This window comes from Melopsittacus undulatus, assembly GCF_012275295.1.
Source record: "Melopsittacus undulatus isolate bMelUnd1 chromosome W unlocalized genomic scaffold, bMelUnd1.mat.Z SUPER_W_unloc_3, whole genome shotgun sequence".
Taxonomy (NCBI): domain Eukaryota; kingdom Metazoa; phylum Chordata; class Aves; order Psittaciformes; family Psittaculidae; genus Melopsittacus; species Melopsittacus undulatus.
In genome coordinates, this window is record NW_022993945.1 from 1,777,300 (window position 1) to 1,802,342 (window position 25,043).

At 43.0% G+C, this 25,043-nt stretch overlaps 1 protein-coding gene across 7 annotated transcripts in view; it reads right to left on the minus strand.

The window, feature by feature from the left end:
• Positions 1-558: 558 nt before the first annotated feature.
• Positions 559-25,043, minus strand: part of LOC117438240 (RING finger and SPRY domain-containing protein 1) — a 62,920-nt gene continuing 38,435 nt past the window's right edge. For all 7 annotated transcript variants that reach the window (XM_034073747.1, XM_034073752.1, XM_034073746.1 and 4 more), the window contains 10 exons: positions 24,492-24,550; positions 24,079-24,145; positions 21,265-21,396; positions 16,298-16,413; positions 14,981-15,124; positions 12,707-12,818; positions 11,491-11,593; positions 9,823-9,975; positions 2,548-2,652; positions 559-1,558 (listed from right to left, as the gene is read on the minus strand). In XM_034073747.1, coding sequence (XP_033929638.1) covers positions 1,462-1,558; positions 2,548-2,652; positions 9,823-9,975; positions 11,491-11,593; positions 12,707-12,818; positions 14,981-15,124; positions 16,298-16,413; positions 21,265-21,396; positions 24,079-24,145; positions 24,492-24,550 — 1,088 coding nt within the window. In that variant the 3' untranslated portion in view covers positions 559-1,461. The remainder of the gene's footprint in view (positions 1,559-2,547; positions 2,653-9,822; positions 9,976-11,490; positions 11,594-12,706; positions 12,819-14,980; positions 15,125-16,297; positions 16,414-21,264; positions 21,397-24,078; positions 24,146-24,491; positions 24,551-25,043) is intronic.

The following is a 25,043-nucleotide window of genomic DNA, read 5'->3' on the forward strand; positions in this document are numbered from 1 at the left end:
TCATTTTAGCAAAAAGGCTAACCAGTTTGGGATTCAGTCCATATTTGGAAAAAAGTCAACAAGAAAAATGATGGACAGAACTGTCTTAATTCACACATTGTACTCCAGGGGTTCAAGAGAAACACTTTTTTTTTTTTTAAACGTGTATCTCTGGATGACATTCAGCACCCTTGCATTAGCAAAGGCAGCAGGTGAAAGAGTTACTCTTAAAGAGCTTGATTCTGGGACCTGTGTGTAGACCTCTCTGCTCCTATTTAGGTTAGTAGAAAGAAAGAGTAGGATTTACAAGCTTTCAGTTCTCCTCCCCATCTCTCCAAGAGCAGGGGGGAAGAAGGTGGGGGAGTGAGCGAGAAGCTGCATAGTTCTGACTTACCAGCTGGGCTTAAACCATGACACATACAAATGTCACAAGTGTGTAACTGAAGTGGAGCAGAGATTCCCAGTGGATGATCCCTAACCAAAAACATGAAGTGTGGCCCCAGATGTTCTCAGAGCAGGGCTGACATGTGGCAAGCAAGGTGCATTTTTAAAAGACTTACAGAATAAGACCAAACTTGCTGTCCAAATAACTTTTTTTTTTAATAAACTGGCCCCAAGTTCTCTTCCAGTCTTTTAAGATAGCACAATATTTCCAAAGTGAATAAAACTTTCAAAACCAACACTGATTAAAAAGAGATGTTTGATGATACTTTAAAAAACACCCAGAATATGAAATTAATCCCAGTCCAATGTTATAATTAGTTAAGAATACCTCCTGAAAACTATATCCTCACAAAAAAATGTGGGTACTGAAGTTAAAAGCATCAGAAACTTGAAAATACCACAAATCTTTTAACATTTAAAGACATATCAGAACATTCTTTGGAATCAAAAGGTTATTAAAACATGTGAGTTTCTCTCTGGTCTCCACACTGACTTTTCAAATTAGTCTGTGTACGGATTAATTCTTTGAGCAGTTTAATATCCACTGTTGGAAAATAGGGTCTCTGACCAGCAGGAGGCTACATTGAACAGAAAAACATTGGAATTCTCTTTTTAGTACTGACTTCTCCCAAAAACTTGAGCACAAGACAAAACAGCCCTGGTTTAGGAGATACTTATTTGCTTTTCTTTTCTAAAATGCATTGTATGTGTACTTCCAGTGCAAAATTTTTCAGCACTTGTGACGGGCAAGAAGGAAAGGGGAAGAAGAGAGACAGTCTCCTATGGTCTTGCTTGGAGGAACCAACAGCCATAGTGCACTGAACTACTAGCTCTCCTTATTCTTGAAACCAGTTCCCATTGCTGGTAACTCGAAATAGTTCATTAAAGATTTCATTTTTAAGACTAACAGATAACAGATTAGCATGAAATCTGGTGGTGGCTATGGTTCTATGTGCATAAAGATTGGTTGGAGATTCTTTCCCCTTTCAGCATTGGCTGTAGTTCATTGAAAACAAGTCTGGTATTTCTCCGTATGTGTCAGGAAATGTGAGAGACCTGTCTGACTCGGGTTTGTATCTCCTGTCGACACAAAGGGCAGGTCTCCAGCTGCAAGGCACACTCCATACACAGGTCACTGCAGGAGAAGAAAAATCAGTTAAAGGCTGCATTTACAGTGTGAAAAACTCAACAAAACAAGAAAGAAAAACTCCAAGCACTAAACAGTTTAGTTACCCTGCTAGGAACACCCAAGTCTTTCAGTGTGGAGATTAGGAATTGCAAATCAGGTGTTGTGGATCCACAGGCTTTGAGAGGAGCTTCTGCTGCTCAGCATCTTACAGACCCAGTGCCATTGGTCAGGATTACACTTTGTTCATCTGGACACTGGGTTTGGAGAACAGCTGTCCCAGTGCCCTGTGGGGAGCTGTTGCCACTTATTGTGGACACCTCTCTCCTCTTTAACTTTCCAGCATCCAGACCCATGGCAAAACTGCTTCCATGAGTGATCTAAAAATACTAAGGAACTGGATTTAGTTGGATTAATTTCCTAGTAGACTCCTTAAAGGCAGGAAAGTACTATTATGGTATTATATTGCTGTCCCATTTTTAGCTTTTAGAGGAATTTGAGACAATCCATTTGTTAAACATTTAATTAGTATTTGAGCATATAATGAATTTTCTGTTCTCTTCATGTGATCTGGATTTCACAGCACCAGTCCTAAACAAGCACTGATCTAGTGGAAGGTATCCCTGCCCATGGCAGGGGGGCTGGAACTAGATGAGCTTTAAGGTCCCTTCTAACCCAAACCATTCTAGGGTTCTAAATAAACCTTTGATACTAGGGAATAAAGACTCAGTAGCCCAGGGGTAGCATATGTATGTAGCTGCAGTACTTCCCCAACCCAAGACACACACAATTAAGGATTAAATCTCAGTTCTATAGTGAGGTGAACAGTGGGAATGCTATGCTTAACCTCTGTTACATCTGGAAGAGGAGGGGTTATTTCCTTTATACTTGGGAGTCAGTCAAGATAAGCAAGGACTGCATCTGATCTCACCTAAGCTGAATGTCAAATGCACATTTTCCCTCTTTTCTTTGGTTTTGGGTTGTTTTTAAAGTTTTACCTGTGTCCGCACGGTCCAAGTTCTGTGTCTGCTACCTCATCACAGCAAAGAGTACAACAGTTCTCTCGGATACTCACTTGCTTCAACAAAGCCAGGCGCCTGTGTCTGAAGGAGAAGACATCCCCCCGTTAGTCTGACTCAAAACAATAGATTCACACCTATTCCAACTGTTGCATCAAGACCAATGCAATACTTGCCTGTGCTACTCAACACTACTATGAATAAACATTGATCATAATGTCCCCAAAAAAAGGCTTAACACACCCAGAGATGTTCAAAACAGTCTTCAACTCCCTATTCTGGTCTGTCGGAAAGGGACAAAGAGGGTGTCAGATTGTAATTTTTGTAGCCCCCACAGCAGAACACTTCAAATAAATTGTTCTTTAGTATCTGTGTACTTTTAAGAGTTGTGAAAAAATCCACAAGTAAACCACACAAACACTTGCACTGACAAAATTCAGAAACCCTACAATGCTGTAACACAGTTTAGTTTAAAAGAAATTAAAAATAAAACCAACAGCCCAGGGTTGAGTAAAAGAATCCCCTATTTGATGAAATAAGACAGTTCAGATGTGGAAAACACATTACACATCTAAACTGTTCAATGGCAAGGGGAGTGCCTAGCCCAGACTATGACCCAATGCTGGACACATTAAATTCAGCAAAACTCTACAGGAGTTCATTTTAGGTCCTGTGATGGATAACTAGGGTCCACTCAGACCCTTGCTGTTTTTCCTATCCCTTTTAAGATCAATGCTATGTATTAACTTAGGATTGGTTTATAGTTTCCAAACAGTTCAGGCCATAAGGCAGGGATGATGTTTTTTAAAACACAGAACAAGTGTCCCACCTTGAATGGAGTCTTTCAGTGCTATCACATAGTAAACAGGCTCTGCCACAGGAGGCAAACTTTCTCCCATCAGGCATCAACAGAAAAAGTTTCCCCCAGTTTCTCTCCACACCTTTTAGCAAAGTCAAACAACAACTCTCAGCTAATGCTTAAACACTGCAAGAACAGTGCCAGAATGACATCAACAGCAATCACATCTGATCATCAGCACCTCTACTCTGAAGAAAGGCTGAGAGCTGGGCTTGTTCAGCCTGGAGAAGGCTCCAGGGAGACCTGAGAGCGACTTTCAGTGACTAAAGAGGCTACAAGAAACCTGGAGAGGGGCTTTGAAGAAGGGTCTGTAGGGACACGGCCCTTGTTCAAAGGGCCTTGTTAAAATCATGGCACTCAAGTGAAGTTCCCAATGACTGGAAAAAGGGTAATATAACCCCCATTTTCAAGAAGGGGAAATGGATGACCTGGGGAATTACAGACCAGTCAGTCTCACCTCTGTGCCTGGCAAAATCTTGGAGCAGATTCTCAAGGGAGGCATGCTAAAGCACATGAAAAACAAGGTGCCTGGTGATAGCCAGCATGGCTTCACTAAGGGGAAATCCTGCCTGACCAATTTGGTGGCCTTCTATGATGGGGCTATGGAACTGATGGACAGGAGTAGAGCAGTTGACATCATCTACCCGGATTTGTGCAAAGCACTCGACACTGTCCTGCATGACATCCTTGTCTCTAAATTGGAGAGACATCAATTTGATAGGTGGACCACTTGGTGGATAAAGAACTGGCTGGATGGCCACATGGAAAGAATTGTGGTCAATGGCTCAATGTCCATCTGGAGACCAGCAAAAAGTGGTGTCCCTCAGGGATCGGTACTGGGATCAGTCTGGCTCAACATTTTTGTCAGTGACATTGGACAGTGGGATTGAGTGTGCCCTCAGCAAGTTTGCAAATGACACCAAGCTGTGTGGTTTGGATGATACCTTGGAAGGGATGCCATCCCAAGGGACCTTGACACGCTTGTGAGGTGGGCTGATGCCAACATTATGAAGTTTAACCATGCCAAGTGCAAGGTCCTACACCTGGGTGGGAGCAATCCCAGGCACAGCTACAGGTTGGGCAGAGAAGAGATTCAGTGCAGTCCTGCAGAGAAGGACTTGGGGGTGTTGGTTGAGGAGAATCTTAACATGAGCTGGCAGTGTGCGCTCAGCCCAGAAAGCCAATCGTATCCTGGGCTGCATCAAGAGGAGCGTGACCAACAGGTCAAAGGTGGTGATCCTGCCCCTCTACTCTGCACTCAGACCTCACTTGGAGTATTGTGTGTAGTTCTCGTGTCCTCAACATAAAAAAGACATGGAACTGTTGGAACAAGTCCAGAGGAGGGCCACGAGGATGATCAGGGGACTGGAGCACCTCCCGTAGGAAGACAGGCTGAGCAAGTTGGGGCTGTTCAGCCTGGAGAAGAGAAGGCTGCATGGAGACCTCATAGCAGCCATCCAGTATCTGAAGGGGGCCTACAGGGATGCGGGTGAGGGACTCTTCATTAGGGACTGTAGTGATAGGACAAGGGGTAATGGTTTAAAACTTAAACAGGGGAAGTTTAGATTGGATATAAGGAGGAAGTTCTTTACTGTAAGGGTGGTGAGGCACTGGAATGGGTTGCCCAAAGAAGTTGTGAATGCTCCATCCCCAGCGGTGTTCAAGGCCAGGTTGGACAGAGCCTTGGGTAACACGGTTTAGTGTGAAGTGTCCCTGCCCATGGCAGGGGGTTTGGAAATGAATCTGAATGTCCTTTGCAACCCTAACTATTCTATGATTCTATGACATGACACAGAGGAATGGCATTAACCTTTCAGGGGGGAGACTGAGATGAGATCTTAGGAAGAAGCCCTTCCCTGTGATCGTGGTGAGGCCTTGGCACAGATTGCTCAGGGAAGCTGTGGCTGCCCCATGCATGCCCCTGGCAGTATTCAAGGCCAGGTTGAACAGGGCTTGAAGCAGCCTGGTCCAGTGGAAGGAGACCCTGGCCATGGCAGGGGGTTGGAACTGGGTGAGCTACACTTCATTTGGTGCAACAGTTTTCTTTATTTTTCATCCGTAAACATCAGCACCACTTTGTTGTGCTTTAATCCAAGTGGCAAATCTGGGGTATGCTACATCCCAGATTACACTATATACTTTGTATGTTGCTTGTGTTCCCATAAGTTATTTCATTACTAATGACCCAAACAAGAAAAGTTATTAGTTTTCATTCCTATCAGAAATTTGGTAAGTTAAGGAAAAAAAATCCAAAACTGTTCTTACCTGGCTTGATTTACGTTTAGGTGGGAAAGTACTTCCAAATCTGAATAACCTTTGTCAACACTGTCATTCACAAATGGGGAATGTCATGGTTTAGGCACAGCTGGTAACTCAGAACCAACAGCCACTTGCTCCCAGAGGGAGGAGAATCAAAAGAATGTAAATCCCATGGGTGGAGATAATAACAGCCCATTAACTAAGGTACAATACAAAACTACTACTATCACCACCAATAATAATACTGATAAGGGAAATAACAAAGGGTGAGAATATAAAACTAAAAGGGGAAAGGAAAAACAAAATGCAATAAACCCAAGTGATGCACAATGCAATTGCTCACCACCTGCTGACCGAAACCCAGCCCAACCCAAGCAGCTATCTGCCCCTTTGGGGTAACTCACCCCAATTTTTATACTGGCCATGACATGCTGTGGGATGGAATACCCCTTTGGCTAGTTTGGGTCAGATGACCTGTCTCTGCTTCTTCCCAGCTTCTTGTGCCCCTCCTCACTGGCAGAGCATGAGACTGATGTCCTTTATCGGGGCAAGCATTACTTAAGAACAACTAAAAACAGCCATGTGTTATCGGCATTCTTCTCAGACTAAACTTGAAAACACATCACTGCACCAGCTACTAAAAAGGAGAAAAATAATTATTACAGCTAAACCCAGGACAGGATCTTTATTCCTTACCACTCACATCATGCTCAGATCCCATATTTTCAAATATACCATGGCTTTTTGTCACTCATATATATATAGACCCACACACACAAAGAGATAAATATCATTCTTTAGTCCATGGACCAATCCCTATAAAGTTGCTGAATTAACTCCGTTGATGATGTCAGGCTCCATCTCTTGTAACAGTCTTTCAGGGCAGGAGAGATGGTGTGCAGTGTTGTATTGTTGCCTGCTGATGGCACCACTGGTGAAACTCATCTGATTTAACCCAAGTTTATTTTTTGTTGGGGTAATTAGAGGAAAGTCAGGGTCAGTCTATAGTGACCTGAGGACAGTTCCACAGCTGCTGGCTTTTCCCATGACTATTCCCTGATGATGATCATGACAGCACATAACTTCTTTCCATAGCCCAGAGTGGTAGAGATGGGCATCTAGCTGGTGGGCTACAGAAGTGTTATATAGCAGGCAACAGCACATAACTGAGTTCACTGGCTGTTTTCCCACCCACAATTAAATCCCCTTGAGGTACACACCAGACTTAACCATCTTCCCGCATTACCGACCAAGAATATCTGGGTTCCTGAGCAAAAGCAATCTCACGAGTGGGTTTGCCTTTATGTGAATCAGGAATAACCCAGACTGTCTCTCCCAGCAGATTCTTTATGTGCACCACAGGAACTTCGTTCCCCTCTACAGTACATTAAAGTTCTTATTGGGCTGGGCCAGACCTGTTGGCAGATCCCCTCGTGTTGACCAGCCAAGTGGCTTTTTCTAAATTTGTACCCAGTGTCTGAAAGCCCCACCACCCATTGCTCTCAGTGTAGGTTTTAACAGCCCATTGTACAGTTTGCTTTTCCCAGAGGCTGGTGCATGGCAGGAGATATGATATACCCACTCAATGCCATGCTCTTTGGCCCAAGTGTCCATAACGCTGTTCTGGAAATGAGTCCATTGTCTTGACACAGTTCTCTCTAGGGTACCATTTTGTCATAAGACTTCATTTTCAAGAACCAGAATAGTGTTCCGGGCAGAGGAGTGGGACACAGTGTATGTTTCCAGCCATCCAGTGGTTGCTTCCACCATGGTAAGCACATGGTGGCAGCCTTTGAGGGCCAGTGGGAGTGTGATATAGTCAACGTGCCAGGCCTCCCCATATTTGTACTTCAGCCACCATGCTCCATACCAAAGAGGCTTTAACAGCTTGGCTTGCTTAACTGCAGCATGCTTCACACTCCTGAATAACTTGAGCAATAGTGTCCATTGTTAAGTCCACCCCTCAATCATGAGCCCATCTACATGCTGCATCTCTGCCTTGAAGGCCTGAAATGTCATGGGCCCACTGGGCTAAAAACAATTCACCCTTATGTTGCAAATCTAAATACATCAGAGCCATTTCAATCTTAACAGCTTTATTCACTTGTTGGTTGTTCTGGTGTTCCTCAGTGGCCTGACACTTGGGTACATGGGCATCTACGTGGTGTACCTTCACCACCAGGTTCTGCACCCGGGCAGCGATATCTTGCCACAGTGCAGCAGCCCAGATAGGTTTACCTCTGCCTTGCCAGTTGCTCTGCTTCCATTGGTGCAGTCACTCCCCACAGGGCATTTGCCACCTTCCATGAGTCAGTAGAGAGATAAAGTACTGGCCACTTCTCTCATTCAGCAATGTTCAAGGACAGCTGGATGGCTTTCACTTCTGCAAACTGATTTGATTCACCCTCTCCTTTAGCAGTTTCTGCAGCTTCTCCTAGGGGACTCCATACATCTGCCTTCCCTCTCTGATGCTTTCTCACAATACTGCAGGACCCATCAGTAAACAAGGCATACTGCTTTTCACTTGCTGACAGTTTCTTATATGGTGGGGCCTCTTCAGCATGCATCACCTCTTCCTCTGGTGACATTCCAAATAGCTCTGCCCTCTGGCCAGTCCATGATGACTTCCAGAATTCCTGGACAACTGGGATTTCCTATTTGAGCTTGTTGTGTAATCAGTGCAACTGACTTACTCCATGTAGCATCGGTTGCATGATGCGTACAGGAGACCCTGCTGTTGAACATCCAGCCCAGCACAGGCAACTGGGCTGCCAGGAGGAGCTGTGCTTCAGTGCCAATCACTTCTGAAGCAGCTCCAACACCTTTCATAGGCTGTCAGTATCTCTTTTTCAGTTGGAGTATAGCTGGTCTCAGACCCTCTGTATCCCTGACTCCAAAGGCCTAGGGGTTGACCTCAAGTCTCCCTGGAGCTTTCTGCCAGAGGCTCCAGGTAGGAAAATTTCCATGGCTGTGGTGTAAAGCACATCTGTCACATCTTGCCTGCTTCGGACTGGTCCATCCCAGGGCTACTGCATGCACTTTCTCCCATTTAATTTGTTCAAAGGCTTGTTGTTGCTCAGTGCCACATTTCAAATCATTTTTCTTCCAAGTCATGTGACAGAGAGGGCTTACAATCAGAATGTAATTTGGGATGTGCATTCTCCAGAACCCCACAACACCTAAGAAAGCTTGTGTTTCTTTCTTATTATTTGGTGGAGACATAGCTGTTATCGTGTGATCACAAGATCCCCACAGGGATTTGCATTCTTTCGATTCTCCTCCCCATCCCCCTGAAGCTGGACAGTCATAAGTGGCAGGGTGTGTGGCATTGTATGATGTCATGGTTTAAGCCCAGCTAGTAACTCAGAACCACACTGCCCCTTGCTCACTTCCCCCCATTCTTTCACCCCCCTGCTCCCAGAGGGATGGGTAGGAGAATCCAAAGAATGTAAATCCCATAGGTTGAGATAAGAACATTCCAGTAACTAAGGTATAATACAAACGCACTACTACTACTACCACCACCAATAATAATATTGATAAGGGGAAATAACAAGGGGAGAGAATACAAAACTAAAAGGGGAAAAGGAATAGAAAACATTAAACACAAGTGATGCTCAACAGAATTGCTCACCACCCACTGACTTATACTCAGACTGACCCGAGTAGCAATCTGAGCCTTTTGGGTGACTCCCCCCAGTTTCTATACTAGGCATGACTTGCTGTGGGATGGAATACCCAGTTTGGCTACTTTGGGTCAGGTGTCCTTTCTCTGCTTCCTCCCGGCTTCTTGTGCCCCTCCTCACTGGCAGAGCTTGAAACTCAAAGGTCCTTTATTGGGGCAAGCATTACTTAGCAACAACTAAAAACATCGGTGTGTTATCAGCACTGTTCTCAGGCTAAAGTAAAAAACACATCACTGCACCAGCTACTAAGAAGGAGAAAAATTACTGTTACAGCTGAACCCAGGACACCTACTCATTAAGTTGCACTGGAGTATTTTCTAAAGGAGACTTATGGAGGTGTGACCCTGTTAGATTAATGTTGCTATGTACAACATAAAGACTTTGCAACTCGGAAGTGAATAATTTTATTTCTCCATATGCAAACACACTGCAACTAGACAGGAGGATTACCTGGGCAAAATGATCTTCTCTTCTGCTGTCAGAAAGGCATAATCATTAAAAGTACTAAATTTCATTGATGGTGGGTATTTGAAAGGTTTTGCCCCAAAGTTGAACTCGCATTGTTGATAGGACATGAAACTAGCTGCAGCAAAAAAGCCAGATCTGCAATATGAGGAACAGACATTTTAGAATAACTTAAACTATAGGAGAAATTTCCAGATGTTACTACTATTACCAGACAAAAATATACCCTGAAACAAAGAGACAAGTCCCTTCAATAGGAAGTTCTACAGCTAATTGCAAGAAAAGCCTCTAACACACCCAGTTCCAGCTGCACATGTTCACCTTATTTTGATCTCAGCTTTTGAATTTACTAACAGTATTTAGCTGAATTTACTCTGAGTCAGCCAATAAGGGCTGCCTACTCTACAGTTAGGATTAGTCACACTTACACTAAAAGCAGATACATCCATCTGAGCAGTCTACAGCCTGTTCCTCTTTACACTGATCACCTCAGATATCTCGTACAGCACTGGAAAAATGTATTTTTCTTCCAAACAGCTGCTGTTTAGCAGAGCTGTGTGGAGCAATACCAGCTGCAAGGGACACCTCCACAACCACTGCTCCCCTCTGCTTTATTTGAGCAGGCAGGAACATGGAGAGCTTGCAATGCTCATACACTTGTGTGGGATGAATCCAGGTCTGAGCACAACAACTATCTGCTCCTTCTTACCCTTGCAGGATTACCTCAGGACAGCTGTCTTCTTCACAGACACCTTGTATAAAACACCACGACTATTACCTCTTTCAGTTTTATTTATTGAAAGGGCCAGAGTTGAGTAATACCTTAAGTTCTAACCAAGTAACAGAATCTATTGAGTATATAAATGACATAGTCCACATGAAGATCTACAAGTTGAATATTCAAGATACTCTGCAACTCTTTAAACTGAACTACTCTGCTTGAATCTTGAACTTAATTTTAAGGAGAAAACATGAATGAAATTATTAGCTCAGTAGTATTACTTTACATAGTAATGTAATGGTTAGTTAAGCTACACAAGAAGCTTCTTTCTCAAGTATAACACCATCTTATCTTTTCAGAACTAAAAGGCTGAACTCTTCCATGAGTGTCAGAGGAGTTTGCCATGTGTTAATTTTAACAGAGCTGCCAAAATAAGCCTAACACCTTTCTGTAATGATACCAAGAGACACATTCCCATGAATACTCAGTATGCTACTGCAGGAACTGGACTCAGCAAGCAGCAGTAAGCAAGCAGACATTCTTCAGCACTTGCAGGACTAAGGCGCCTTGCCTTGCCTTGCCTTCCCTTCCCCCCCCCCCCCCCCAAGATAAAAAAAATTCCTTAAGCACTACTAGAAATATGTTCATCTTTGCTACAGCCTCATTCTATTTCAGTGCTGTGCTAGTTTGACAGTAGAAAACATTGAGTTAAATCTACTTTGGAAAGTTCAAAGTATTTATTTTAGACCCTGAAATCCACTTGTAAAATTATATCCTTCTCACTGATTTCTAAGCAACTTTCGGTTGGGAAACCTGCTTAGTGATGGCTTCAAGTAAGCAAATATGAATGTACATCTCAAATGGGAAACACTTCATACAATTAAAACAATTATTGTGCAGGTCACTGTCCTTCCAAATGAGCACATACTTACACAGAAGATGAAAATACTTGCTTCTCAGCAGGAAGCTGGTTTCCATTTAAATAGAAGATCATTTGCTTTTCCTGCAAGTCTAGTAGAAATCCTATTATGTCTCCTTACATGCAAAACAAGATAAAGATTTCAGATGTTAAATGCCAACAGCTGAAACAGCTATTGTTTTAAGTAACACGTATCTCAGTATGAGTTGTCTCACTTAAAAGGAATCATTTCCAAAAGCATAAGGGAAGAAACACTGATAGACAGAAAAAAATAGAAAGAAAAAACCAGGAGAAAATAGTAAAATATTAAAATATTTTAGTCTGCCAGAGAATTAATACTGCACAATTGTAGAAGGATTGCAGAGTATTTGCCAAAGCCAGAAAAAAACTGCACTCTGTCTCTCCCTGGCTGTTTACACCTGTTGGAGCTATTCTCAGAACACATATTTGCTAAAATCTGTTTCTAACATGCTTGTGCTATTTAAGAAGCATTTTAATTTAGCCATCCTTGGGAGAAGTTTTTAATAGAAGAGAAGGGACCAGAGTTCACACAAGCATGGCATGCACAGACTCCTACCAAGATTCCAAAACTGAGATCAAAACCAGAACTTTGCTGTCCAAGTAGTTATCCAAGAATTTAAAGTAAGCAAGACAGTGTGATGTCTCCTTAAAACAAACAAAGTTAAAACAAACAAAGAAGTCTAATTCAGAGATCAGGGTTGGGTTTTTTTTTGTTTTTTTTTCCCTTCTCTAAAATAACTCTTTGAAACCAGAGGGAAGATTTCAACTCTGTTTTGTAGGATTGCAAACATCTGGACAGAAGCTTTATGATTGAATGCCCAGCAATATCAGTTGGTGCTATGATTTGCACTCTGCCCATTAAAAGAAAAAGCATTTAACCAACAGATTCTTTTTAAACAGACTGGAGCAAGAGCATGGTGCCCACTTTGTACATTTAAACCACTGCAAATACTAGTAAAGGCACAATCATAGAATCATAGAATAGTTAGGGTTGGAAAGGACCTTAAGATCGTCTAGTTCCAACCCCCCTGCCATGGGCAGGGACACCTCACACTAAACCATGTCACCCAATTATTAAACTTTTGGTATCACAGAGATTAGGCAGTAACTGCTCTGTTCCCACCTACTAACAAAATGCTTTCTAGACACCTGCAAGAGGAAAGTCCTGTGCAGAAATCCAGATCAACAGCAGAAGATGGACTGAGTACCTTCTTTCCAACAGGGATGGGAATGTGGTTTACTTCTGGCATTATACCAAATCAGCTGCCGGCAGCCATCGTAGGCACAGGAATATTCATCATCCCCAATGCCATAACCTTCCTTTTGAAAAAGAGTAAAGCATTTCAGTCTGCAGGCAGACCTCACACATAAGGGCTCAAGTGTATTTTTATTCAGCTATACTACTCATCCAGAGCAAGAAAGGTTCTCCTACCTACACAGACAATTCTTTCCAACTAGTCTTAAGTTTCATTTCACATCAAAAGGAATTTGTTGGGATAAGGAGGGGGAAAGAAAGGGATATTGTCTCCTAAGCGTTTTTTATTCTCTGTGAGCTCAAATCAATCCTATTAAAATATTCAGAAATCAGAAGGCTAGTACCCAAATAGCTAGGTTAACTTTTTGCATCTTAAAAAGTTAAACAGAACTGTAACTACTCTCTTATCTTGAAGGCCCACTACCAGACCTGTAGTACCTTCCCCCACAAGATATCCCAGTGCCATCAGAATGTACAAAGATAACAAACCCATTGTCCCTTCACTGGATTTGTTGCATATTGCAGCCCTTTCAGTGCCAGCTTCCCTCAGCTTGCGAAGAGGTTATCAAGTGACAGTGCCAAGGTCCAAGACAAATGCAAAACTAAAAGTTTCAGAGTGGGAGAAGAATCTGTCATGTAGGAGAGCCCAAGCATACAACCCAAAAAGCTTGTGCTTAGAATGTTTTGTCTGGAGTGCAAATATTAGACAGCACATCTGATTACACAAGCTTCCAAGTTCACAAATTAAAGCTAAGCCCAGTTAATGGGCGTTTAATGTCACATTTAAGACTAGTCTTTTTGTTACACATGCTGTAAATAAAAAGCATATGGCTACTCTGATGACTGCAACATACCCAGAAGATAACATGTATTTCAGGTACACACTCAATAAGCTTGAACAACAGCAGCATTTAGCCAACCAGCTGTAGCAACAGAAAAATCCTCCTGCTCAGATGTGACACTTCCTGTTTTCATACTTTGTACAGGAAGCACAGACAGAAAAATGCATCTACACTAAGCTCTTTACCAGTAAGTGTGAAAAATCTTTTAAACCTCTTGGCAGTCTAAAGGAAGACACACAGCCTTTTATTTCAGTTTCCATTACACTCAACATCTACAATGCCTGTGCTCAGGGCAGATATGTAATAACCTGCTAGAAATGCAGGACTGGACTGTGGATGTGATGTAGATGTCATACACCAGTAGAGGACAATGCTATAGACATGAATAATTAGGAGAGATAAAGCAAGATGATTGAGCTCAGAAGGAAGACTGAAGTTAAATGTTAAGAAAAGCTACTCTCCCATTCCTTGGTTTTCTTGCCACTGGTGTTTGTTTCATGTCCTTGATGTATTTCTGTCATAGCACCCACCATCAACATTTATGCACATGTATGTATTTAGCCTATCTTCATATTAGCTTCTGCGTTTGACCCAGCTATAGAATGAATTTTTCCTATAACAATCAGAAATAAGCAGTTTTAACTGCTTATCTCTACATTAAATATATAAATATAATTCTTCTCCTAAATTAAATTCCAAGTAGGAACAGAAAGCCATGCAACTACAACAATAAAGAAGGGCTACAGGTACATTTCTTACTCAAGCTCAGCCAGTAGTAATGTCAACTTAAAATCCCAGCACTGTATTTCCATTGTGGTTAGTGGTGGTAGGCTGGCCACACTCGCCTTCTGTACTGCAATACTACCTTGCACTTGAATGAACTTCCATTAAAGTTTGGAAGGCTGATCATATGGGAAGTCCTCCCTAAGCTGAAGCAGACAAGTTTTTTGGGTAGTAATCATTACATTTTCTTAGTATTATGGAATTACTCAAGTAAATTATGCTACAGCATACTGAGTTTACAACAGGCATACAGAGTTACTACAAAGACTTAAGAAGAAGTCCTAGTTACATCTCTACTAACAGTCAAGATTATTCTTTGACTATAGGCTTGGACTTCATGTGCACATGGCACATTTTGCTTTAATGCTAAGAAGTACTTGATTGTAATAGTAGAAAGAAGAGTACTTAGAATTGAGAATAGGATTAAGTTATCTAGATGAGAGGGAGAGAAAAGCAAACTATAAAATAAGACAGTGCACTTATGCTGTATTATCAGAATAAAGGCAAGAAGGGTTTCATGTTTTTGCAATCACATTTTTTTAAAAAGGAAACTGTCACATCCAAAACGTACCATATTTCTGTTACCAAGTACATGTACTCACATGATTGAGAAATTTGCTGTCTCTGGTAGCCCATCCTATTTGCATCACTCCTGAAGTAATGACTGTAACTTCATAGTACCAAACTCCAGAATCGATGCAGAAGGTACATCTAACACTTTCAAAGGATGAGGCATCACATCGAGCCTACCAAAACCAAACAAAAAATTAAGTTTCTACAAAAGTAGCATTCAAACAAGCCCCTTTCTTCCCTGGATCAAGTTTCTGCATATAAGAATACAACAACATAATTTTAGAGGCACTTCAGACAGAAAGTGACCTCTCTTTATAGCAATAATTTTCACACAAACTAGTAGTATACAAGACTGAGAATTGTTCAGTGGTAAGCCACAAGGGAAAGAAAAAAAAAGTAGAAAGTTGACAGAGTCAATTTAAAGAATAAAGACCAAGACAGCAGAATAGGAAGACCCAAGTTACTGGTTATTAGTTGACTCCTGGTACAAAGAACAAAGAGGTATTTGAATGTTAATGCATGAAAACCCATGTGTAAGTAGTCAAAAAAGTTCTTAGAAAAAGTAGTGTGTGGGGGAAAGAAAAAAAGCCACATGGCTGAGACAAAAATCCTGGCATGGGCTTTGCAAGACTAGACAATTAACAAATAGGAGTGATATAAATTACTATATTATTAAAAAATTCCTATATTTTTAGAATTTTTAAATTAAAACATTAATTTTTATTATTATAAACTATTATAGAGGAATTATACTTTATGAACAATTTTAGTCAAAATGCATGAAGAGGCAGCTGCCTCCTAAGCAACCTTGGAGAGGGGCTTTGGAAAAGGGCCTGTAGGGGAAGGATAATGGGGAATGGCTTTAACCTGCCAGAGGGGAGAGTGAAATGAGATTTTAGACAGTTCTTCCCTGTGAGGGTGCTGAGGCGCTGGCACAGGTTGCCCAGAGAAGCTGTGACTGCCCCATCCCTGGCAGTGTTCAAGGCTATGTTGGACAGGGCTTGGAACAACCTGGTCTAGTGGGTGTCCCTGCCCATGGCAGGGGGATGGAACTGGATGAGTTTTAAGGTCCTTTCCAACCTAACTAAACCATTCTAGGATCCTCCTCACTCTTCTGAAGTTCTGGGGCACAGATACAGGTGTTACTTTAGTGTGAACGTTTCTCCAGCTGAGATCAGTATAGCGATGTTAGGACTCTCTGACAAAGCAAAGCTTCTATACAAAGCTAGCAGAGAATTTTGATTTATTCCAGGAAATAACAGGAGCAAGTAGCAATCAAAAAGAGTTAAAAACTGCCTTTTTCTTCAGGCTCCTTTTTAGCTTGGAATCATGAAATTATATCCTACCTCTAATCCATGTGGAGATATCTTCAGGTATTCACTGACATCGTTACTGTTCAGCATAGCCCTAATGTTGGTCAAGTCAACCTTCTCATATGTAAACTGCCTGCCTTCTTTTAAAACTGCAAAAGAAAACTTGTTTTAATTACAGCTGTAGCAAACCCTTATTTTAATCATTTCACACCTGGACAATCAATCTCTCTGGGATCCAGTTAATTTTTGGCATACCTGAATGAGATATTGACATTTTGCCAGCATGAAAACAGCATCACTTCCCATACACTGTGTGCTAAAATAGCTGCTAAACATGAGAGCACAACCTAGACCTCTGACTAGAGCTCCTACAGTCTAGCTTCTACTTTCAGGAAACCCACAGGCAAACGTAAGGAATCCAGGAAATTCAGTGCAGCCCTGAGAAGGACTTGGGGGTGTTGGTCGATGAGAAAATGAACATGAGCCAGCTTCAGTGTGCGCTTACAGCCCAGAAAGCCAACCGTATTCTGGGCTGCATCAAAAGAAGTGTGACCAGCAGGTTGAAGGAGGTGATCCTGCCCCTCTACTCTGCTCTTGTGAGACCTCACTTGGAGTATTGTGTGCAGTTCTGGTGTCTTCAACATAAAAAGGACATGGTACTGTTAGAACAAGTCCAGAGGAGGGCCACGAGGATGATCAGGGGATTGGAGCACCTCCCATATGAAGACAGGCTGAGCAAGTTGGGGCTGTTCAGCCTGGAGAAGAGAAGGCTGCGTGGACACCTCATAGCAGCCTTCCAGTATCTGAAGGGGGCCTACAGGGATGCTGGTGAGGGACTATTCATTAGGGACTGTAGTGATAGGACAAGGGGTAACGGGTTGAAACTTAAACAGCAGAGGTTTAGACTGGATATAAGGAAGAAATTCTTTACTATTAGGGTGGTGAGGTACTGGAACAGGTTGCCCAGGAAGGTTGTGAATGCTCCATCCCTGGCAGTGTTCAAGGCCAGGTTGGATGAAGCCTTGGGTGATACGGTTTAGTGTGAGGTGTCCCTGCCCATGGCAGGGGGGTTGGAATTAGATGATCTTAAGGTCTTTTCCAACCCTAACTATTCTATGACTCTAAGAAGCCACAGCTTCAGGATTTATCATTGTAAGAAAAAAAAAAAACAACCAAAAAAACAAAACCAAAGAAATAAGAAACCTGAACTGAGCCAAAGCAGTTCCTTCTCCCTGCATCCCCTTTTCACATGAAAGATAATAAGTATTTATCTTGCAGGTGTCAGACTGGTGACACATGCAGAGTAAGATCTCGGATTTGTAAATTAAGACACTTCATACATCCCAAACTTGCTATACACCTACACAGATGTTTACTAAACACAGCTGACATTGGCCTTTCATAAGCTGGCTAAAGCCCAACAAGAAGATTTACTCAAATTTTACCAAAGATATTAGAAACTACAAGGTCTTTAGAAATACACCCTCCAAGTCAAAACTAAATAAGTGAATCTGATGATTATTCATCATCCAAAAAGAGAGATCTTGGCAAGTGCTTTCTCAAACACTCTTCGAGTTTGAACACAAGACTGCATCTATACTTTAAAAAGTCCTTAATAATTCTTTGTAACTGTGAACTGCTGGGGTATGATAACAGTAGTGACTGTCACCAGGATGTCAGTAATCTAGCTGTTCTGGAGACAGAGCTATACTACTTAGCAACTGAGCACATAAACTGAAGCATGGGTTACAGGAATTACAGTACAAAGAACAATTTTCATTGCAGCTCACATCTGAAGAGTACAAACCACTTCTTTCACAAACATTATCCTTGTAGTAATGGTTTAAGCCCAGCCAGTAACTCAGAACCATGCAGAGCGTCACACACTCACCCCCCCCCCCCCCCCCCCGCTTCTTCCCTCCCCTCTGCTCCCAGAAGGATGGGGAGGAGAACTGAAAGAATGTAAATCCCATGGGTGGAGATAAGAACAGTCCAGTAACTAAGGTATAACACAAAACCACTATTACTACCACCAATAATATTGATAACAGAAATAACAAAGGGTGAGAATATAAAACTAAAAGGGGAAAGGAAAAACAAAATGCAATAAACCCAAGTGATGCACAATGCAATTGCTCACCACCTGCTAACCGAAACCCAACCCAACCCAAGCAGCTATCTGCCCCTTCAGGGTAACTCCCCCCAGTTTTTTTACTGGCCATGACATGCTGTGGGATAGAATATCACTTTGGCTAGTTTGGGTCAGGTGTCCTGTCTCTGCTACATCCTGGCTTCTTGTGCCCCTCCTCACTGGCAGAGCATAAGACTGAAATGACCTTGATGGGGGTAAGCATTATTAGCAACAACTAAAAACATCCATGTGTTAACAGCACTGTTCTCAGGCTAAAGCCAAAAACATAGCACTGTACCAGCTACTAAAAAGGAGAAAAATAACTGTTAGAGCTGAACCCAAGACAGGATCCACCACTTATTCCTGTAAGGCATTCACATCATGCTCAGATCCCACATTTTTCAATATACCATTGCTTTTTGTCTCATACATATACACACACAAACAAAAACAGAGAAATATTATTCCTTAGTCCATGGACCAATCCCTATAAAGTTGTTCAATTCATTCAGTCCATGATGTTACAAGAGCTCCATCTCTTCTAACAGTCTTTCAGAGCAGGAGAGATGGCGTGTAGTGTTGGATTGTTGCCTGCTGATGTCACTGATGAACTCATCTGGTTGCTGCTGGGCTCATCTAGATTCATCCAAGTTTATTCTTTGCTGGAGTAATGATTGGAAGGAAGTCAAGGTCAGTCAACAGTGACCTAAGGACAGTTCCACAGCTGCTGGCTTTTCCCATGACTATTCCCTGATGATGATCATGACAGCACATACCTTCTTTTCACAGCCCAGGGTGGCAGAGATGGGCATCTAGCTGGTGGGCTACAGAAGTGTTATATAGCAAGCAACAGCATATAATTGAGTTCATTGGCTGTTTTCCCCCCCCTCAATTAAATCCCATTGAGGTACAGAATCACAGAATCCCGAGGGTTGGAAGGGACCTCAAAAGATCATCTAGTCCAACCCCCCTGCAAGAGCAGGGAAACCTAGAGTATATCACACAGGAACTTGTCCAGGTGGGCCTTGAATATCTCCAACGTAGGAGACTCCACAACCTCCCTGGGCAACCTGTTCCAGTGCTCTGTCACTCTTACAGAAAAGAAGTTCTTCCTGATGTTAACGTGGAACCTCCTATGCTCCAGTTTACACCCATTGCCCCTTGTCCTATCACTCGATATCACTGAAAAAAGCCTAGCTCCATCATCCTGACACCCACCCTTTACATATTTGTAAACACTGATGAGGTCACCCCTCAGTCTCCTCTAAGCTAAAGAGACCCAGCTCCCTCAGCCTCTCCTCATAAGGGAGATGTTCCATTCCCTTAATCATCTTTGTGGCTCTGCGCTTTTCAAGCAATTCCCTGTCCTTCTTGAACTGAGGGGCCCAGACTCCAGACTTACCCATATTCCCGCATTACCCATCAAGTACATCCAGGTATCTGAGCAAAAGCAATCCCACAAGTGGGTTTGCATATATTGAATCAGGAATAACCCAGACTGTCTTCCCCAGAAAATTCTTTATGTGCACCACAGGAACTTTGTTGCCTCATACAGTACATAACAGTACTGATACGGCTGGGCGTATGGCACAGCTTATGCTTCCAGCCATCCAATAGTTGCTTCCACCATGGTAAGCACATGGTGGCAGCCTTTGAGGGCCAGTGGGAGTGTGATATAGTCAATTTGCCAGGCTTCCCCATATTTGTACTTCAGCCACCATGCTCCATACCAAAGAGGCTTTAACAGCTTGGCTTGCTTAACTGCAGCATGCTTCACACTCCTGAATAACTTGAGCAATAGTGTCCATTGTTAAGTCCACCCCTCGATCATGAGCCCATCTACATGCTGCATCTCTGCCTTGAAGGCCTGAAATGTCATGGGCCCACTGGGCTAAAAACAATTCACCCTTATGTTGCAAATCTAAATACATCAGAGCCATTTCAAGGGGTAAAGGGTTGAAACTTAAACAGCAGAGGTTTAGACTAGATATAAGGAAGAAATTCTTTACTGTTAGGGTGGTGAGGTACTGGAATGGGTTGCCCAGGGAGGTTGTGAATGCTCCATCCCTGGCAGTGTTCGAGACCAGGTTGGATGAAGCCTTGGGTGATATGGTTTAGTGTGAGGTGTCCCTGCCCATGGCAGGGGGGTTGGAACTAGATGATCTTGAGGTCCTTTCCAATCCTAACTATTCTATGATTCTATGATTACAAATCATTACCATAAAGTACAACAAAACAAGAACCATAGTCCAGAACCCAAACCTGATAAACACTAAAACAGCAAATGCTGGCTGCAAGTAAGGTATGAAATGCTGAAACTCTAAGACCAAGCTCAACAACTCTGAGAGCAAATACATCAACATTGTGATAAGTAACTATTAATCCAAAAGAATGACTGTTTATCATAAATACAATTAGACACACTCTGGTCAGACCTGTTGTTATTTCAACCCTTCGTGCCCCATGTTGGGCACCAGAAAGAACTGTTGTTGTTTAAGCCCAGCCAGTAAAACAGAACCATGCAGCCGCTCGCTCACTCTCCCCCATTCTTCCCTATCCTGTTCCCGGAGAGATGGGTAGAAGAATCCAAAGAATATAAAACCCACAGTTAAGAACAGTCCAGTAACTAAGGTACAATATAAAACCACTACTACTACCACCGATAATAATAATGATAATGGAAATAACAAGCAGAGAGAATATAAAACTAAAAGGGGAATAAGAGAAGAAAACAATGAACACAGGTGATGCAAAATACAACTGCTCACCACCCGCCGACTGATACCCAGCCCAACCCGAGCAGCAATCTGGGCCTCCTGGAAGACTCTCCCCAGTTTATATACTGAATCCATCGCTTTCTTATACCTACACAGATTGTCTAAACTCCACTGGGCACAGAACCCAACCTGACGTTTTAAATAGTCTGGATTATCTGTCCATTTCTCAAGCAGGATCAGTTGGTCGCTAATGCATGATTGAGAAACTGTCAATTTATTTTCACCTGCAATGACAGCAAAAAAGAATAAATGTTATAGTGACAAGTTCAGTTAAAAATAGTAACATTCTACAAATGCAGTAGAACCCCCCCTTAAACCTATTACAAATAGCATAAATTTCTTTCCCCAAGCAGACGTGCATTAACTTCACAATCCCATATACCAGCTCTCAGCACAGAGATTCATCAAGAGACTATTATATCACACCTGTTCTCCATCTCTCTAACAGAGATTTACTTCCTTTCAAATAACAAAGGTCTTATGTCAGAAGTCTTTATGTAGCAATTTTGAAGCTGAGAAGGACTGAGTTTCCACAAATCCCTCAACGGTTTGTGGGTGGGGTGTCATTAAAGCAATAAGTATTTTTTCCTGCTTGCAAATACCCAATCATAGCTGTTCTCTACCTGTAATAGATTTATTTTAGTGACAAAGGCCTCATGGCATGAGTTTTTCTACATCAATTTCCAACTGGGAAAGACTGCACTGAGTTCCTGCAAATATCTCAAGAGTTTGCAGGAGAAGAGGGATCACAGAAACCCAAGGCTTGGAAAGGACCTCGAAAAATCATCAAGTCCAGCCCCCCTGCAAGAACAGGGTAACCTAGAGTACATCACACAGGAACTTGTCCAGGTGGGCCTTGAATATCTCCAACATAGGAGACTCCACAACCTCCCTGGGCAACCTGTTCCAGTGCTCTGTCACTCTTACAGAAAAGAAGTTCTTCCTGATGTTAACGTGGAACCTCCTATGCTCCAGTTTACACCCATTGCCCCTTGTCCTATCACTCGATATCACTGAAAAAAGCCTAGCTCCATCATCCTGACACCCACCCTTTACATATTTGTAAACACTGATGAGGTCACCCCTCAGTCTCCTCCAAGCTAAAGAGACCCAGCTCCCTCAGCCTCTCCTCATAAGGGAGGTGTTCCACTCCCTTAATCATTTTTGTGGCTCTGCACTGGACTCTTTCAAGCAATTCCCTGTCCTTCTTGAACTGAGGGGCCCAGAACTGGATGCAATACTCCAGATGCGGCCTCACCAAGGCAGAGTAGAGGGGGAGGAGAACCTCTCTTGCCCTACTAACCACACCCTTTCTAATGCACCCTAGGATGCCATTTGCTCTCTTGGCCACAAGGGCACATTGCTGGCTCATGGTCATCCTCCTGTCCACCAGGACCCCCAGGTCCCTTTCCCCTTCACTCCTTTCCAGCAGGTCAACCCCCAGCCTGTACTGGTACATGGGGTTGTTCTTCCCCAGATGCAAGACTCTACACTTGCCCTTGTTGAATTTCATCAAGTTTCTCCCCACCCAACTCTCCAGCCTGTCCAGGTCTTGCTGAACGGCAACACAGCCTTCTGGTGTGTCAACCACTCCTCCCAGTTTAGTGTCATCGGTGAACTTGCTGAGGGTACACTCAGTTCCCTCATCCAGGTCGTTGATGAAAATATTAAACAGCACTGGTCCCAGCACCGACCCCTGAGGGACTCCACTAGTCACAGACCTCCAGCTAGATTCTGCCCCATTGACCACAACTTTCCTTTCAACCAGTTCTTGATCCTCCTCACTACCTGATCGTCAAGCCCACACTTCCTTAGCTTATCTATGAGGATACTGTGGGAGACAGTATCAAATGCCTTACTGAAATCAAGAAAAACCACATCTACCACTCTACCATCATCCCTCCACCTAGTTACTTCCTCATAGAAGGCTACAAGGTTGGTCAAAAATGACTTCCCCCTGGTAAAACCATGTTGGCTGTTCTTAATAACCCCCTCATCCTTGATATGTCTAGAGATGGCCTCTAGAATAAGTTGTTCAATCACCTTTCCAGGGATGGAGGTAAGGCTGACTTGTCTATAATTACCCGGGTCCTCCTTCTTGCCCTTAAAGACTGGTGTGACATTTGCCATCCTCCAATCCTCAGGCACCTCTCCCATTTCCCACGACTTTCCAAAGATGACGGAGAGTGGCCTAGCAATGACCTCCGTCAGCTCCCTCAGCACCCATGGGTGTATTCCATCTGGACCCATTGATTTATAGATGTCCAGATTGCATAGCTGATCCCTAACCCAATCCTCACCTGCCAAAGCAAACTCCTCCTTTGTCCTGACTCCTTCTGGGGCTATAGGAATCTGGGCCCCCAGGGGAGAGTCTGCAGGAGTAAAGACAGAGGCAAAGAAGGCATTCAGCACCTCTGCCTTCCTTTTATCCTCTGTCTCCAGGGCACCCATCTCATTCAGCAGTAGGCCTATATTGCCTCTTGTGTTAGTTTTATTTGCTATGTATTTGAAGAAGCCCTTTCTATTGTCCTTAACATGACTAGCAAAATTAAGTTCCAAGGAGGCCTTAGCTGTCCTAATTGCCTTCCTACATCCTCTAACAACTGTCCTATATTCCTCCCAAGTGGCCAGCCTCTCCTTCCATAATCCATAGATTCTCTTTTTCCACATGAGTTTGCCCAGCAGTTCCTTGTTTAACCATGCTGGTCTCCTATCTCCCTTACTTGATTTCCTACCTATTGGGACACTGATGCTGAGCTTGGAAATAAAGCGATAAATATTTCTTGCCTAAGTGGACAAACATTTCTCTTCCATATTTGTGTTTACACCAACCCAGCCTCTCATGCTCCTAAGTTACAGTAGAAGCATAGTATGGCTGTTAAGAGCAGTGTCAGGCTAATACTTACTTGTTTGTGCAAACTTCTCCAGTGCTATTAGTGCAAAAAGCATCACTGTCGGATGGGACTGGAAGTTCTAGACATGGGCAGGAAGAAAAGTTATTTAATAAATACCCAGCACAGATGGGTAGGAGAAGCTGTTAGTCTGCCACAGAATGATTAAGGTTGAAGGGGAACTCCACAGCTCCTCTAGTTCAGCCTCCTGTGGAGAGCTGGTTTGAGATCAGGCTGCTCAGTGCCTTGTCCTAGTGACTTCTAATTATATCCAAGGATGGAGATCCTAGAGACTCTCTGGAATCTCAATTTTCTGTAACAGGTATTATCAGTATTTACCGAATATGACCCTAACTTTTCACAATAACGAAAAAAATGCATTTTAATTGCTATGTATAGATACATACAAAAAGATGGAAGATACTTACCAGGCTGTAAAGTAAATATTCCAATATGCCTGGGCTGAGTAAGCCTATGCTTGCAGGACCTATAAGGACATTAAAGGTTGACCGCATCTACGGGAACTACCATATACTGTTCATTGCACAGATATTTTAAACATAAGACAAAAACTAAAGAACAAGAACTCCTCAGCAAAGCAGAACTATAATGCAGAATCCTTGAATCATCTGCGGTGGAAGCTCATCCAGTTTCACCCTCCTTCCACTAGAGTAGGTTGCTCCAAGCCCTGTCCAGTCTGGTCTTGAACGCAGCCAGGGATGGGGCAGCCACAGCTTCTCTGGGTAACCTGTGCCAGTGCCTCACCACCTTCACAGGGAAGAACCTCTGCCTAAGGGCTCAGCTCAGTCTCCCCTCTGGCAGGTTAAAGCCACACCCCCTTATCCTATCCCTACAGGCCCTTGTCCAAAGCCCCTCTCCAGGTTTCTTGTAGTCCCTAAAGTAGTACCTAAACTGGAAGTTGCCCTAAGGTCTCCCTGGAGCCTTCTCTTCTCCAGGCTGAACAAGCCCAGTTCTCACAG